The sequence below is a fragment of the Cebidichthys violaceus genome, unplaced genomic scaffold (genome assembly GCF_023349555.1).
Source record: "Cebidichthys violaceus isolate CVI_PGR_0920_01 unplaced genomic scaffold, fCebVio1.0.p SCAF_17, whole genome shotgun sequence".
Taxonomy (NCBI): domain Eukaryota; kingdom Metazoa; phylum Chordata; class Actinopteri; order Perciformes; family Stichaeidae; genus Cebidichthys; species Cebidichthys violaceus.
Genome location: NW_027176340.1, coordinates 13,224,313 through 13,241,037, shown reverse-complemented (window position 1 = coordinate 13,241,037; position 16,725 = coordinate 13,224,313). Strand labels below are relative to the sequence as shown.

At 40.8% G+C, this 16,725-nt stretch overlaps 1 protein-coding gene across 1 annotated transcript in view; it reads right to left on the bottom strand.

Annotated features, from left to right (window-relative positions):
• The window catches only part of cntn2 (contactin 2), an 84,034-nt gene that overhangs the window by 11,119 nt on the left and 56,190 nt on the right, over window positions 1-16,725 (bottom strand). Inside the window, exons 13-20 of the mRNA XM_068712648.1 lie at window positions 16,211-16,386; window positions 14,002-14,122; window positions 12,888-13,046; window positions 12,463-12,612; window positions 9,879-9,949; window positions 8,855-9,089; window positions 7,436-7,551; window positions 5,767-5,953 (exon numbers count right to left, since the gene is read on the bottom strand). Coding sequence (XP_068568749.1) covers window positions 5,767-5,953; window positions 7,436-7,551; window positions 8,855-9,089; window positions 9,879-9,949; window positions 12,463-12,612; window positions 12,888-13,046; window positions 14,002-14,122; window positions 16,211-16,386 — 1,215 coding nt within the window. The remainder of the gene's footprint in view (window positions 1-5,766; window positions 5,954-7,435; window positions 7,552-8,854; window positions 9,090-9,878; window positions 9,950-12,462; window positions 12,613-12,887; window positions 13,047-14,001; window positions 14,123-16,210; window positions 16,387-16,725) is intronic.

Below are 16,725 nucleotides of genomic sequence, written 5' to 3'. Positions count from 1 at the left end.
AATCTGCCGTTCCAAATGAATCACATGACTGTGGCCCTTACATGCATGACTCAGAAAATGTTACAGAGACCAGCACAGATGAAGGTGATATTTCTGAAAACTTAAGTGATTTTTTTTCTTCTGTTTATTATACTTGAAATTGCAGGGACAGTTTCTACTACCTGCTTGGACCAAACTCTCATTGCATTGGTGGCTTCACTGAAAATTTCAGTCACTCCCAATATTTCTGTAGGTACTCCCTAATAACCCGATCTGAATTTCAGGGTGACGATCCAAATCTGTGCGGACCAGAGCACACCATTGACAGCTACAACTCTGCTGTTGGTCGCCTCCAGACCCAAGATAAACCAGATGTGGAAGGGGTAAAGTTCAAGTCAGTATTCAATTCTTTGAAATACTTTAATGTCTGTCTGGGGATGATCTGCAGCAAAGCGCTCAACGGGAATCAAACCTTTGTTGCTGCGATAACAATATGTGGTACGGGCTAAACCAGATGGGCCACTGTTTGTATTTTTGAGTATGAATTTAGCCATTTAATTTTAATTTGCAACCTTTGCATTGAAAAGAGTAAAAGTTGATGCTTGAGATGATTTCATCTTTCACGTAAGAGGATGTATGTCCACCCCTTGTCTTTTTTCTCTTTATTCTTTCTTTCAGGTGTGATTACGACTACCAGCGGTTGTACTTCAGATGGATCTCATCACCCTCTTTGCTGTCTAACCTTATGATCGGATACATACAAGTTTTGTCAAGGATGAACAGTGGTAAGTTGTTAAGTTCAGTGTATGTTCGTTTAACAAGAGAAGGCTTTAGGGTCTTCTATTTTTGTAAGCACTGTGTAGCCATTTCCTGTTCAAACAGTGTATGCATGTATTGTTGATGTTAAGCACTGTATAAACCTAGGCATTGCATAATCCAATGTGATTTTAACTTATTGCTAGAATAACCTTTTTTGACATTTATTGACATACCATACGTGTTATGGCTATTTCTAATTCATGAATCATATTTGTAGCTTGACCTTTCATGAAATCTTTAACCCATCTCTTTTTTTACCCTTTTGTAAGTTTGTTCTGTTTTACCCTCTTTAATGTTTTGTGTTTTTATAGTTTGATTGTTTTTTGTGTGAAGTATGTAAGAACCATTCTGCAACTGTGTAAGTGCTATATAAAGTTATATTATTAGTGTTGTTACTGTTGTTATTATTATTGTTAGTATTGTTAATGTTGTCTATGTTGTCTTTTTTCTGGCTGTAGAGAGGATCATGCTAGCCCACAGCGAACACCAGATTGACTTGTGAGTCTTCAAGCAGAAATTATGACAACACCTGCCTAAAGTTACAGTTTCCTGAACATCAAACCCTGTCCTGTATGAGACACTGTCCCACCTGTCTTCCGTCAAGTCTGGACCCAATGACTCAGACACCAGTCTTGTCAAGGCTAATTAGAGGTAAGCGGTCAATCAATCATCCTCAGGTGCACGGTCAGAGCCAACCGCTTTAAGCAAACATAGATGAAAACACTGGAATATAGTTTTGTATTAGTACTATTTGTTTTTTAGTGCTCTGAACTGATATCCCCCTTACATTACATTTCACATAGCAGTAAAATGGCATTAATTCTAGGGCATATCCTCATGTGTACTATCTTTCCAAAATCCACCCAAAAGGGGTTTGCACCTGTGTCTTTGCACCCAAGTGGGCCCTACAATGCACTCTTATGTTTATTTGATGGTAAATGCTGGGGGTCATTGTTTCCTATTGAACTGGGTGTCCACCATACAGTTTGATTTTTGTTAATGAGAAGGCAGTTATATTAGCTATTGTACACTGAGTTATTCAAATGCAATACAACTCAACAACAGGATACAGCTTACTGTGTTCTAATTTCTCAATTTATTTTGTAACAGTAATGTAATTGCTTTTAGAGATATTTAAAAGCTCTTAAAAGTCATTGAATTTAAAAAATAAATACAAAAAATGTAGAATTTATGGAATTAATAAGTGGTGCAGATACCCTGGTTGTATCGAACATGATGATTGTCTTTACACTGTGCACAATTAGTAGGCAAGTTGTATTTTTGAGGATTAATTTATTATTGAACAATTACAGTGCTCTCGGTCAATCCAAAATGTTAATAAACCTCAAACCTGAATATTTAAGAAAGTAAAAGTGAGGTTTTGGCTTTCTTAGGAAAATATCTATGTGTGCACAATTATTGGACAACTATTATTGTGCACAATTATTAGGCAGCTTCTTTTCCTCAGGCAAAATGGGCCAAAAAAGAGATTTAACTGACTCTGACAAGTCAAAAATTGGAAGAAAAAAAGGGGATGCAGCACTCTTGAAATTGCTAAGATATTGAGGCTTGATCACAGAACCATCAAAAGTTTTGTTGCAAATAGTCAACAGGGTCGCAAGAAACGTGTTGAGAAAAAATATGCAAATTAACTGCCAAAGATTTGAGAAGAATCAAACGTGAAGCTACCAGGAACCCGTTATCTTACAGTAGTCATATTCCAGAACCCTACCTGGAGTGCCCAGAAGTACAAGGTGTTCAGTGCTCAGAGACATGGCCAAGGTAAGGAAGGCTGAAACCCGACCACCACTGAACAAGACACATCAAGACTGCGCCAAGAAATATTGGAAGACAGATTTTTCAAAGGTTTTATGGACTGATGAGATGAGAGTGACTCATGATGGTCCAGATGGATGGACCCGTGGCTGGATCAGTAACGGGCACAGAGCTCCACTTCGACTCAGACGCCAGCAAGGTGGAGGTGGGGTACTGGTATGGGCTAGTATTATTAAAGATGAGCTAGTTGGACCTTTTCAGGTTGAAGATGGACTCAAAATCAACTCCCAAACCTACTGCCAGTTTTTAGAAGACACTTTCTTCAAGCAGTGGTACAAGAAAAGGTCTGCATCTTTCAAGAAGACCATGACTGTTATGCAGGACAATGCTCCTCTGCATGCATCCAAGTACTCCACTGCGTGGCTAGCCAGTAAAGGCCTTAAAGATGAAAGAATAATGACATGGCCCCCTTCCTCACCTGACCTAAACCCTATTGAGAACTTGTGGGCCCTTCTTAAACTGGAGATTTACGGTGAAGGAAAACAGTCCACAGTGTCTGGGAGGCTGTGGTTGATCGTCAACAGATCAAGAAAGTGACAGAATCCACGAATGGAAGGCTTATTACTGTTATTGAAAAGAAGGGGGGGCTATATTGGTCACAGATTTATTTTTATTTTTTTTAAATATCAATAATGTTTATTTGTAAATTTTTAGTTGTTTGTTTATTATTCTCACTTTAACAGATGGAAATAAACAAGTGAGATGGGAACATTTTTCATTTAGTTGCATAATAATGGCACACTAATAGTTGCCCAATAATTGTGCACACATAGATATTCTCCTAAGAAAGCCAAAACCTCACTTTTACTTTCTTAAATATTCAGGTTTGAGGTTTATTAACATTTTGGATTGACCGAGAGCACTGTAGTTCAGTAATAAAATGAATCCTCAAAAATACAACTTGCCTAATAATTGTGCACACAGTGTATTGCTTGGAGGCATCTGTGTATTTAGGCTGCCTGTCGACAGAAATTAAACACATGCTGATGATGCCTTAGTGCTGAAATGTGTAATTGTTTACCATTCCACCTGATAGTTATTATTTTTTATTAACTATAAAGGTGACTTACAAAACTATTTTCCAAAGTGCTGGTTTTTTCTAGGTCATTGGAGCTCAGTTTAACAGCAGAAGGCAGTGAATGTTTCTCTGTAGGCATCATGCTGAAGCACTGCATCAATCTAACTTTGCCTTTGTTTCTGTTTTTGGGTGCAGAGAGGATCATTCCAGTCCACAGTGAATACCTGATGGTCAACATACGAGTCCTCAAGCAGAACTGGTGAAAATACACACTTCAAGTTCCAGCTTCCTGAACTTCATGTCCATGTGAGACTATACCATGTTGAAAGCCCTCTTCAGTCAAGTCTGGACTCAGTGACTCATTACTCTTGATCAACTCAGGGCAAGTGGCTAATCTTTTCATGTGTATTCATGGATATCCTTCATATATGGACACATGCTGTTTCTTCAAGATCTCAACACTGCTTTGTGAGTATATTTTACAAGATATTGTATCAGTTCAACCTGTTTTTCACAGAGAATGTTAGTTTCTTAAGGTTTATCAATGGTCTGTACCTTGATTTACAATATGCTTTATTTGATATTTCCTTTGTAATTTACAATAATCAAACGTTGACTGAAATCTATGCCAACCAATTGTAATACGTTTTACGTCGTACCTTATTTTTGTACCGTGATGTCTTACACAGTGTCACTATTTTTTACGGTAAAGTTCTGGCAACCACAGCTGCCGGTAATTTACCGTTAAGTTGCACTTTTCAATAAAGTGCCGTAATAGATCGTACAGTTGTACTGTGTTTTTTACTGAGAAAAACGGTAATTAGCTTCAAGGTATAGTTGCTGTTTATAAAGTTATTTACCGTAAACATGTTTATAACATGGCTGTTATTTCTAAAGCAAATTACCGTAAACAGGTTTATGATAGCTCTGTTTTTTATAGTAATTTACCGGAAACAAAAAACTGTTCTCAACTGTGAAATCTACGGTTGCAAAAAAAACATACCGTGATGTATTATACATTGTCACTATATTTCTTACGGTGAATTTCTGGCAACCACAGCTGCCGGAAATTTACCGTTAAATTGCTTTTTTCAATAAAGTGCCGTAATGTATCATACAGTTGTACTGTGTTTTTTACTGAGAAAAACTGTAATTAAGTTCACAGTATAGTTGCTGTTTTTAAAGTTATTTACCGTAAACGCTTTTATAACATGACTGTTATTTCTAAAGCAAATTACCGTAAACAGGTTTATGATAGCTCTGTTTTTTATAGTAATTTACCGTAAACAAAAAACAGTTCTCAACTGTGAATCTACGGTTGCAAAAAAACATACCGTGATGTATTATACATACTCACTTTATTTTTTACGGTGAAGTTCTGGCAACCACAGCTGCCAGTAATTTACCGTTAAGTTGCATATTACCGTAAACAGGTTTATGAAATCTTTGTTTTTTTATAGTAATTTACTGTAAACAAAAAACAGTTCTCAACTGTGAAATCTATGGTTGCAAAAAAAATATACCGTGATGTATTATACATACTCACTTTATTTTTTACGGTGAAGTTCTGGCAACCACAGCTGCCAGTAATTTACCGTTAAGTTGCATATTACCGTAAACAGGTTTATGAAATCTCTGTTTTTTTATAGTAATTTACCGTAAACAAAAAACAGTTCTCAACTGTGAAATCTACGGTTGCAAAAAAACATACCGTGATGTATTATACATTCTCACTTTATTTTTTACGGTGAAGTTCTGGCAACCACAGCTGCCAGTATTTTACCGTATATTACACAGAATTTTTTTTACAGTGTGTACCTGCTGACGTGGCTCCAGGCAGAGGAGTGAATGCTGCTCTGAAACACGGATCATGTCTGAGAGTACTGAGTACTGAGAGTACTGAGAGTACTCAGGAGGAGAGGCGGAGGAGGCTACATGGCTCATTTAACCTGGATGTGTTAGTCACAGGATCTTTTATGCCTGAGGAGATGACTCCTGTGTGTGTGTGTCTGGGTGTGTTTGTGCAACTCTATCTGTGGATATGGGAAAGAGTAGTGAGCGTAGCACAGCGATAGATTGGCAGTGTATGCATGTGTCGGGTGCTGCAGTCGTACGTGGTTTCCTGGTGGTGACGGTGGTGCGTGGCGAGGGCGGCCCGGTGCCGGCACTGTTGTACGCCAGAACGGCGACGTGGTACCGAGTGCTGGGTCTCAGTCCGGTCACTCGGGCCGTTGCTTCCAGTCCCGCTGTCCGCACTCGGTCTGCTGCTGCTTCACGCTCGTGCTGCCGCCAGTACCGGATCTGAGGACACACGGGGACGCCAAAAAACACATTTACACACATAACCTGAAACACTGCTTCTCATTAGTATGGTTTTAAAATAAAGTCACAGCAGCAGATGCACTAAACATGTAAATGTGCTATCCAGTGTTTGTGGTGGCTCTGTCATCCATCTTCAACAACAAGAGAAAAAGAAAGTGATTATTTCAACTTTACATGTTAAGCAATGCTGACATCAGCAATTCCCAACACTTTTAAGTGATACATTTTTTATGATCCTGGCCATTAAAACAATCATTAAAAGTGAGCTTGAATTATGGCAGCTTGTGGGGCTGAGATCAGCAAATAAAAAGATTAGAACTTTACAGTAGGTCAGAGGGCTACGTATCAATGAACTGGTTCTACACCAGTACAGCCATGTCTAAAAGACCAAAGTTTGAGCTTGTTTCTTCTTTTTCTCAAAGACACTGTAGTTGTAGATTCAGAGATAAACTGAAAGACAGACACAGGGACAAGGAAGAACGATTCACGACTGCAAAAGAAAAGGATGATGTGGAGAACCTGAACAGATTATTTGACTCATGTACTACTGTAAGGATATAGTGACAATCTGACCAAATATGATTTATTTTTATTAAAGTTACCAACTGAACCTTTAACGTAAGTATGTGGTTTACAAGTATGATCAAATTTATATTATTTCCTAATGTCTTTTCGCCAAATAATTTGTGTTGTATCAACGCATGTTGTAAATATTGGTCAAAATGGATATAACATAAAGAAAGGAAATAGTTGGTGTTGTAATTTTGTCTCTTCCTCTCATCCCTTATCTTTATGTATGTGGTATTATCACATTTATAATTCTTTCCCTATTTCTTTTCTGTGATGAATTTGCTCAGTGGGCTTTCCCTGGGTTTGTATGTGTATTTATTAAATACATGTTATAAGTTATAGTCATTTTAAAGGACGAGATGGACTGAGAGTGATACTTTCATTCGTCCTGGTATTATTGAGAAAGTAAACCTTACTACTGATAACATATGAGCTGTATTTTATTACCACTGCTGACAAGTCAATGTTCAGTACCCCTGGGTTTCCCTACAACAAAAACTACTAAAATAAAAAACAGACACAGGTCCAGCTGAAAGCCATGAGACAAAATGTATCTGTTTTCACATTAAAGGGAGCAAAGCTATTCCTGATAATTAAGTGTAACAATAAGTGAATTTAAACCTTTAAACATATTTTCATTAATGTTCTTACCCTGCTGTGTAGTTTAGTAAGATACTGTTGATTGACCCTGGACTATATTTAGGAAATGTAAATGCATGTCCCACATTTCTCTGTACTTTATAAAACAAACTGGTCTGTTCATGACTTAATCGGGTCATTTTTACCCCCTCTGAATTCTACTGAACCACTTTTCTCTTCCGCTATCTGGCAGTCAGGTACAGTTTGCCGTGTTGGACAAACATCCACATGTGTATCCACGCAGCTCTTCACCTCATATCCTCTGAGGATGCCGTTGGCGCTGAGCTGCTGGACGGGCTCCCAGGACACCTGGATCTCAAAGGCGGTCAGCGCCGTGGCGTTGATGTTTGACGGTCCCACTGTTGGCTCTGTGAGGAGAGGCCAGGAGGTCAGTGTGTGCAGTGCACTTCGTGATGTAACAAACAATGAGTCAGTGAATTCACAAGTGAGCCGACTGCGGTCAAGCTACTAAAGGCTGCTCTCTAGCGGTGGAAGAAAATACTGCAGTTGACTCTGTCGTAAAGCTTTCTTTACATGTTGCGTGGTTTACCTCACTGCTGGTGAGCTCATGGAGTGCCCTGGAGTTCTCCTCTTGCCAATCACCCACTGTTAGATTGGATGAAGCCCGTCTCACAGTGTTCTGTCTCTGTGGTCTACAACAACTTATGGAAAGACTTGTAAAGTCTCCTCCAGTCAAATCATTATTATTATTATTATTATTATCATACCGGGAGCTACAGGATTCAGCAAGGAGCCGAATCAGGATATTATGTGGTCTGACCATAATATAACAGCTGAAAATATGGCACACCTCATTAATAATGAAGTCATCCATAGAGCGCACTGTACACAGACGAAGCTGCAACCCAGTGACACTTTTACAACAAACTCTTCAGGACTATTTCTTCTCATGTTCTGACAGTTTTCGGAGTCATGTTATTAGAGTTTTAGCAGATCTTACTGAAGATGCCTACCCAATCCTTGTCTCTGTCTTCTTAGATAGTTCCAATATTACTCTGAAGTTGATACAACGGATTCATGGCTTCATAAAATCCATATTCACACTTGGTGTATGCCATCATCTCTCTGGATGATGTACTGAACACAGTGAACACTGAATGTATGACAGCAAGGCTGCTGCAGTCGAGGCCTGCCATTCCTTCACCTCCTGGGCACTGCCGAGGTGCCCTTGAGCAAGGCAAGAACAACAAGGCACTTGTGATCTGCTATATTTATGGTTAACACTCTCCTTGAGGCTTCCTGTTTACGAGTCTCCTTACATGTCATTATAACGGTATTGTCTGTTGTCCTTCTGTTTGCATTACATGTTTTCTTGGTTTAATAAAAAAAAAGAAAACTGCTGGGCAGTAATGCAAAATATCTGAATGTATTTTATATTATTTATTTATATATTTCAAAAGTCGGCACAAAAGTACATTTACAAAAGGCAGGTTGGCTGCAAGGATGCCACATTCGAGCACAATTCTTTGTTTATTTCGTGAATTCTGTTTTCTTTTGTAGCATTCTGCTGCAATCATTTATTTGACACTTTACCTTTTGTTGTAAAATAAACCCAATAGTCAATAATCATTATAATAATGATGTTGACTGTAAATGTTATCTTGACAGTTTACTGGAGGTGTAGCACTATGAACCTGGTGGTAAACTCACCCTCCTCTGCAGAGTAGACCCCAGCGATCTGGCTGAACGGACCTTCTCCTCGCCGGTTGTAAGCTTTGATCTTCACCTCGAAAGGACTGTATGGCGTCAGGCTGTCGTTGTAGTAAACATATCGGGACGACTCCACGTGAGGGACGCGCACCACCGTCCAAGATTGTGTGTCCTTCTTCCTGAATGCCAGGACGTAGCCAAAGCCATCACCATTCTGGTACTCTCTGGCCATGGACTGGAAGGTTCAGCAGAGAATCAAGATGTGGCCCTCTACACAGACAAATGGGCTCGATCCCAATGTTCCAACAGACATCTGACACAACTTCCCACTGTGTGTGTGTGTGTGTGTGAACTCTTAGGGCTGTCCCACTGCAACATCAGCAAGCTAATGAGGTATCTCCCTTTCCTCTAAGGATAGGTTCACACTTTGTCATAAAACGTCAGGTGGACACTGATTCTTTCTGTTCATACTGGTCACTGGGAGAACACGTCCTACTGTAATGCACCTGGGGATAAACTCCACGGGTCTCATTCTTTAAACATGTTTTAAATGCAATGATGCATTTAAAAATGCATTTATGAACAGTGAACCTATCTTTTAAGTCCATAACCCTGCAGGTACCGTATGATGATCCTACGTATGTGTAGGATTAGAACATTTCTGTCTGCATTTCGAGTGGAATAGTGGTATATTATAATGTATATGAAACATTAGTTGTATATAAAACACACAGTGGTGCTATAATCACATGAAGGTTCAACATGTGCGTTACTTAAGTGAGTAATAAGTAAGTTAAACAGACAGTTGCATATTAGGAAGTGTAGGATTCAGGGCCTTTAATCCATATAGGGACAGGAAGTCAGGATGCCTCTGCTGCTTCACGTTTGGCCATTATTGTGTTCTTGCAAGACCACCACTCTAACGAAGTGTAATATTTTAAAAGTTCCACTTTAGGTGAATGACAGCTTTTTAACATAATAAAGGGGAATGTGTACAATATACTATGCACAGTCATCCACTCACCGTCCAGGTCACAATGAGTTCATTGCGGTCTCCTCCTCCTCCTCCAAGACCACTGGGGGCTACAGTGGGAGCTGAGGGCCAAATATACAGGCACAAGATGATATACATGATATAATCCACATTATCAGTGGATCAGTGGAAAGTAGCACGAAACAACATTATGCTTTCAGTTCCCTCACCCACATACTGAATCTGTTTTCATCTCACAGCATTATTTGTTTAATAGGCAGACACACAGATGTATTAGCATAATGGTAGTCATAACATTTGACCAGTGGTGGGGCTTCAGGGCCAGCGAAGCCTTCTCTGCTGGCCTAAACAGAATCATAAAGTTATAGCTATTTTATAATGTAATAATTTTTCATAAATACACTACATGTATTATAATTTATAAAAATATTTTTCCCACTATCTTATTATCTCATTGCACAGCTACTGTCTTCATCAGTTGCTCTGCTTCCAGCCTGCAGCGCTGCTTCCAGTGCAGCTTGTTTTAAGTAGAGCTCTTATCCAATCAGATTTCACCTCTATGTCTCTAGGTAACAAGAGAGGCCCTCACAAGTGAATGCCTTTGCAGTTGAAGTAAATGGGGACGATAGTGTTGATTGTCATAGTCTTCAACCAATCAGATCTTTAGTTTGACATGTTGGGCGTATTTTTTGACGTGCCAGAGCCTTCTAGCTGGCCTACAAGTACGTCATCATTAGCGTGCAGCTGGCTCAGCATTAACGTGAGCTGTGATTGGTCAGTGGGATAGCGTGACTGTTTTGACGCTGAAGCAACTATCAGAAGTTAGTATTAGTAGTAACAGTTCAAGTTGAAAGATATGTATGAAGTTATGACATTTTTAGCGTTTTGCTTGGTGTAGATTGTTTTTTTTTACCTAGCTTTGTTTTTTTTAACACTAAATGGCTGAAGGAGGAGAAACAGATTTCTCAAGAAGGACATTTCCAGAAAAATGGACATCGTATCAAAGGGTCGGTCAACCCCACAGCTAGCAGCCCTGACCCAGCCAGGAAAAGGATTTGTACGAACGGTATTCCTGGCTGACACCTTTGGGGAAGCTAAGAATGCGTTTTAGTTGCAACTGAGCATCTTGGTGTTTGGAGCTACGCTAAGCTAACCAAGGCAGCAACACGACACCATTGCACGACAGGGCACTCACAAGCTACGGCCTTTTTGCACGTTCGCAGGAGGACCTCTGGCTGGAAATGAACTGAACCAGTGTTCTGTACAACCGCGATATTAAACTCTTTGTTAACAAAGAAAGGAGGATGGACTTTGTCTTTAAGTGAACAGCAGCTTTGTTAAGTGAAGTGCTTTTGTGTTTTTACATCTGCAGTAGCGTTACTATTGTGTTAATTTGTCTATGGTGTCGTTTTTATGATATGGTTAATATTGTTCCCTCTGATGTGAATCATATTTGAATGGTGCTCTTCAGTGTGTGGATGAATACGTGTTTTAGCACCGCAGTGTTGTTGGATTGATTTGTCATGCTTTGTTGTCATATAAAAATATATGTGACTGGTTCTTGTGAGTTTGTTCTTGTCATTATGTTAATTACGTTGATTTTGACTATATGCATTGTCCGTTAATGACGAAGCATCCCATCATCGCGGGGTTAGGGTCGGACATTTGATTCTCTGTTTGGGCTGTTTTCTTTTAAAAACGAAGAATTATGGTCTGGAGAAATGGGGATTGTCTGGTGATTGCTTTAGCCCTGTTTGAATCAGTAGAGAACAGCTAAACGCTGCGGGGAGAGTTCGTAGCTTGTGTGCTGCTGTTGGTTTCCTGTTAAGCTAGTTTAGCATAGGCTCACAGAACACACGTGCAAACGCATTGTTCGGTTCGTAAGCCTCGTACCGAAAGGTTTAATAAGTGTATTGTTAAACCCCTAGAAACAAATAATAACCGTAGCTGTGGCGTCATAATGAAGTTATTAGGAGGTGGCTCAACTGTAGTCGGACAGCACTGAAGGCTCAGGTATAAAATGCACGACCCGCCACTCCATTTGACTGTGTAGCCCGGCGGCTCCAGGCAACACTAGCAACTACTAGAATTACACACCTGAATCTCTGACTGAACTGTCGGCTAGTGAGATGCATTGTGGGTAATTTAGGCACCATTGACTTCAATGCTAAGTTGAGTGCCCTTATGATTATAAGCAATTCAGAGTTATGCCAAAAATGGGTAAGTTGCAATGACTAGAAACAAAGACAACATTTTGCGCCCTTAGTTCCATGCTAACAGCCCCCTTAGCCCCAGACTAACAGCCCCCTTAGTCCCATGCTAACAGCCCCCTTAGCCCCAGACTAACAGCCCCCTTAGGCCCATGCTAACAGCCCCCTTAGCCCCAGACTAACAGCCCCCTTAGGCCTAGGCTCTGGCGTTTCGGAGATTAATGCAGCGCACAGCGTATAGAGTATAAACGCTTCCGTTCATGCTCAGAGCTTGTGCACCGTCTGCGGAGTCGTGCGCTTGGTATAAACAAAGCTCAGCCGTGGGCTAACAGCTCATTTAGCCTGGGGCTTAGTGCAGTGTGAAAAGCCTGAATAAGTACCGGATGCGACCTGTGGCCCCTCACCTGCTTGCTGTGTGCGGATGGTGTGAGAGGGCATGCTGGGCTCTCCGCTGCCCAGAATGTTGCTGGCAATGACCTGGAATTCATAATCCATCCAGGGCATCAGTCCCATCACACGAGCCGACTCTGCATTCCCCTCGATGTTTATCGGGTCTGATGTTATTCACATAGAAAGATATGTGAAGCATCAGTAATCAATAATCAGTCTCAATGTATGTTTAATGAAAAAATCCCCCAAAACGTATTTGCCAAAATAAATTCCCACAGTTTCTAGTTCCGACAGTACTGATGTAACCAGTCGATGTTTGGTTTCATACTGTAAAAATTAACAATTTATTTTGAATTGATCACAAGATTGTTTCAATACTACACACACACACACACACACACACACACACACACACACACACACACACACACACACACACCTGTCCTCATCTTCTTCCACTCTGATGAGAGCGATGATCGGCCCATGATGACATATTTGCCGATGGGACTGTGATTATCGTAGCCACGACTCCAACGGAGCTCCACCGACGCCTCGGCCACATTCTTCACTAGTAAACCACCAGGCGGTCCTGGAGGGCCTGGACACAACGCAAAGATTTTATTGATTTAATGAGTAAATTAAATGATTCATATCTCAGAACTTGAGTAACAGGAGTTTGATCAGTACTTCATGATGTAGATGTCCACATGACTCACAGTTAGCAGTGAGCACATTACACTGACAGCAGTACAAACTGTAGTACGATCCACACAGACTGGGCGTTACTACATCTATATACTGTAGTTCAACACAGTACTTGCTGCAAGAACTGCTGATGTTATCAGAAAGACTTCCACACAGCGCTCTCCCTGAAATCGATGACACGTTGTTCTCTCTGTGTTTTGGACTGTGCGACTGGATTTGATGTTCATTTCCTTGCAGCATTGCCAGATGGGATTTTGAGGAAAATGACTGTACGCAAGTCATAGCTCCGAGAACACAATCTAACGTGAACAACAAATCTGTGTTGAAATCAGCAGGAGGAGAGCTAGTTAACTTTAGCTGTTAGCAACCGGTGGGCAGCACAGTCCTGTTTGGCTAAATAACGGAGCTAATGGCTAACGTTAACGGAAGTTCCATTGAGTTACATTATGATGTGTTCAAGCTCTATTCAGTAAACATGAGTATTGGGCAAAGGTCAGCTGTAAAATATAGTTTTTGGTGAGAGGGAATAATCGGATCGATCTTTGTATCTGCCAATACGCAAGTTCAGGTCTCGGAAGTGGGCAGGAATAAATGGTATTGGTACCTACAGCACATGTGAGAATAGAAGACTAAAACCAAATACTAATTGTAAGCGACACAAAGTGGTCAAATTGTTCATTATGGAGCATTTTTGATCTTACAGAGGCCAAAACTGTAGTACAAATACGAGCATTATCGTACCTCTGGCAACACAGTTTCTTTGTCTTAAAGGTTTTTCTTTTCTCTGTGATCGTAAATGCAGTGTCCTTGAAGAAATGACACGAGGAGACAACTCTGAGGCATCTTACCTCGAACCACTAGCTTGGCTGAAGCTGAAGCGCTGTCCACTACGGTCTGAGCTGTGCACGTGTACATCCCTGCTTGACTCAGCTTAGTGGTCACAGTCAACAGGTCACCAATGTTTTCCTTCTGAAAGGGCGCAGACAGAGCAAATGAGTTAAACACTATGTTAGTGAGGAGTGCAACAGACAGAAAATGAACAGTGATGAAGAGCTGCATGCTGCAGCACGACTGACCATAACCATTTCAGATTACAGGAGCTCAATTTCAGCTAGACCCACCACTAGCTAATGGCAGGGTGTTATCACATCAACACTGATTAAACATAGAGACATAAAGAGCAGGGACATGAAATGGATAGTTAATCTCATTTGGGAGCTTGTTTCTGTCGGGTCCTGTGCTCAGGTACCGTGAAATTTTCAACTTGTCGTCCTGAAATGAAGTAATTACGGCTGGAAAATATCCAGCACACAGTGGCGTGGTCAATTTAGGTTCAAGACTAGAATTACCGCTTCACGGTTGTATGCCAACCAGTCAGTTTACATCCATGTCTGTCCGAAATGTCATCGCGTCATCATTTTAAAATTGTCACAATTATGAATTATTGAGTTATGGCAATAGCAACAGGTATTTTAGCGGAGGACTAAGGAGTCCACGTAGACAAATGTGAAGAAATTCCATAAAGGCATTCCTCGCGGTCACGAGACACAGACGAACAACCTGACAACACACTGCCTCCGACCACGGCTGTTGCCGGTGTGGAGGCATACAAAATGGTGGGAAACCTTGTGTATGTTGGTAATGTCCGTCCAAACATTGGCGCCAGTGTAACAGCATTTACTTTCGGCACCAGATCTACAGCAGATAAATCGTCAAAACCATATTAGCATATTAATAAACAAGTAAGCCCAGTGGTGATGAGGGAAGCCTCGACCACACTGCACCGCATTTCATTTGGACTTAAAGGGAAATGTAGAGCTGTGAGGCAACAACTATTTAACACCTGATCCTTAATCCTATAAAAGTCCCAGAATTGTAAGTATTGGATGAAAGCCTGATATATATTCTCCCTCTGTTCCATAGAGCTCCATTAAAAACACATCAGTGAGTAACACTGTTGCAAAGGTTGACATGTTCCTTCATTACCATGAACACACACACTGTAGTTTATTTTGACTCAATCCCACAAACACCGTACTGCTGCCAGAAACACTCACTAGAGCACCAAATGTGGATTAATCCTCTGCTGAAAATAGTCCCCAACAAAGGAACTATTTCCCATCTGTTGGGAGCCACAGACAGTGTTGGGAAGTGAGAAAGCACAGAGAGATAGATGGTCCAACACGTTGGTTTTTGCTCCTTTAGTGGGATTAATTAACAATGAGAAAAATAGAGACCTTATTTCTCCATCATCATGTCACTAGAGCAGGGGTCTTCAACGTTTTTCAGGCCAAGGACCCCCAAACTGATAGAGAGATGGAGCAGGGACCCCCTACTATATATATTGTATTAAATTGTGTTTTATATTAAACTGGGCCTAGTGCCATGTATACACATACCTTGTCAACTGATACCAATGCCAATATCAACATTGTCTGTCAATTGCATAATAATCATGCATACAAGCTATTCAAATTTACGTTTTTATTTTAAACATGAATGTGGAAATGAAAATGAGTGATGGCCTATTAGTGCCACTGCCATGCATAAACATACCTGTTATCTTGCATACAATACTGAACTATTAAAATAATGGTTAAAAAAAAAAAAAAAAAAAAAAAAAAAAGGTCTAATCAACCCAAAATTTCGCGGACCCCCTGCAGTACCTTCGCGGATCCCCTAGGTCAGAGCTACACAGCTTAAGTTTTCAGAGTTTGGTAGAGAATGTAAAAGGCCAATGGAAACCCATGCAGCGTTTATCATCTTCAGTGAAACCTTTGATCATAGGAGCAGCAGTTGATTTGCAGTCACTTCATGACAACTAATACTAACAACCTCAAAGGTCAGGTGGATTCTTCCCATGGTAACCACGGTAATTTGTTGTTTGATGTGTTGAAGCTTAAATGGAACTAACGAGAGTCCATCTCAGCCTCAACTATCAGTGAAGTCCCCTCTTCCCAACCAATACTTTTACAAACACACAGCAATGATGGACATCCATGCAGTAGAATTGTTCTGCGGGGCTTCCTTCTCTCTACCATGCCTCACAGGACTCACCCCCTCCACCCGGTGGTACGGTCCGGCAGAGTCCTCCAGGTCCAGCAGGACCCCGTTGAGTGCCCAGGTGAAAGTCAGGTCCATGGTGGGGTCGTGGGAGGCATGACACTGCAGCGTCACGTTCTCCCCTTGGTTGATGTCGGCGTTGGAAGGAGCCAGTGTGATCTTAGTGGCATCTGCATAAAATGAATGCTGAGTCTTAGAATTAAAAAGTAAGAAGAAAAGATCGACTTTTTTCACAGCAGACGTTTTGTCTTGTCCTAGTAGGAAAAGCACAGGGCTGCTGTCTAATAGACAGTTAGTAAAATGACCTGGAAGTATTTAAGTGGCAGCCCCGATAAGAGCTGGTGGAATTTTCTAAATGCTAAGGAAAGGTGCTTCGGTGCTTCCTCTCTTATCTCCTTTAGCATAGGATACACTGGACCCATCCTTGATCAGAGGAAAGTAGATAATAACGTCCAACAATTCCTTTCGACAGCAACAATTAAAAGACACATATCATGCTCATTTCCAGG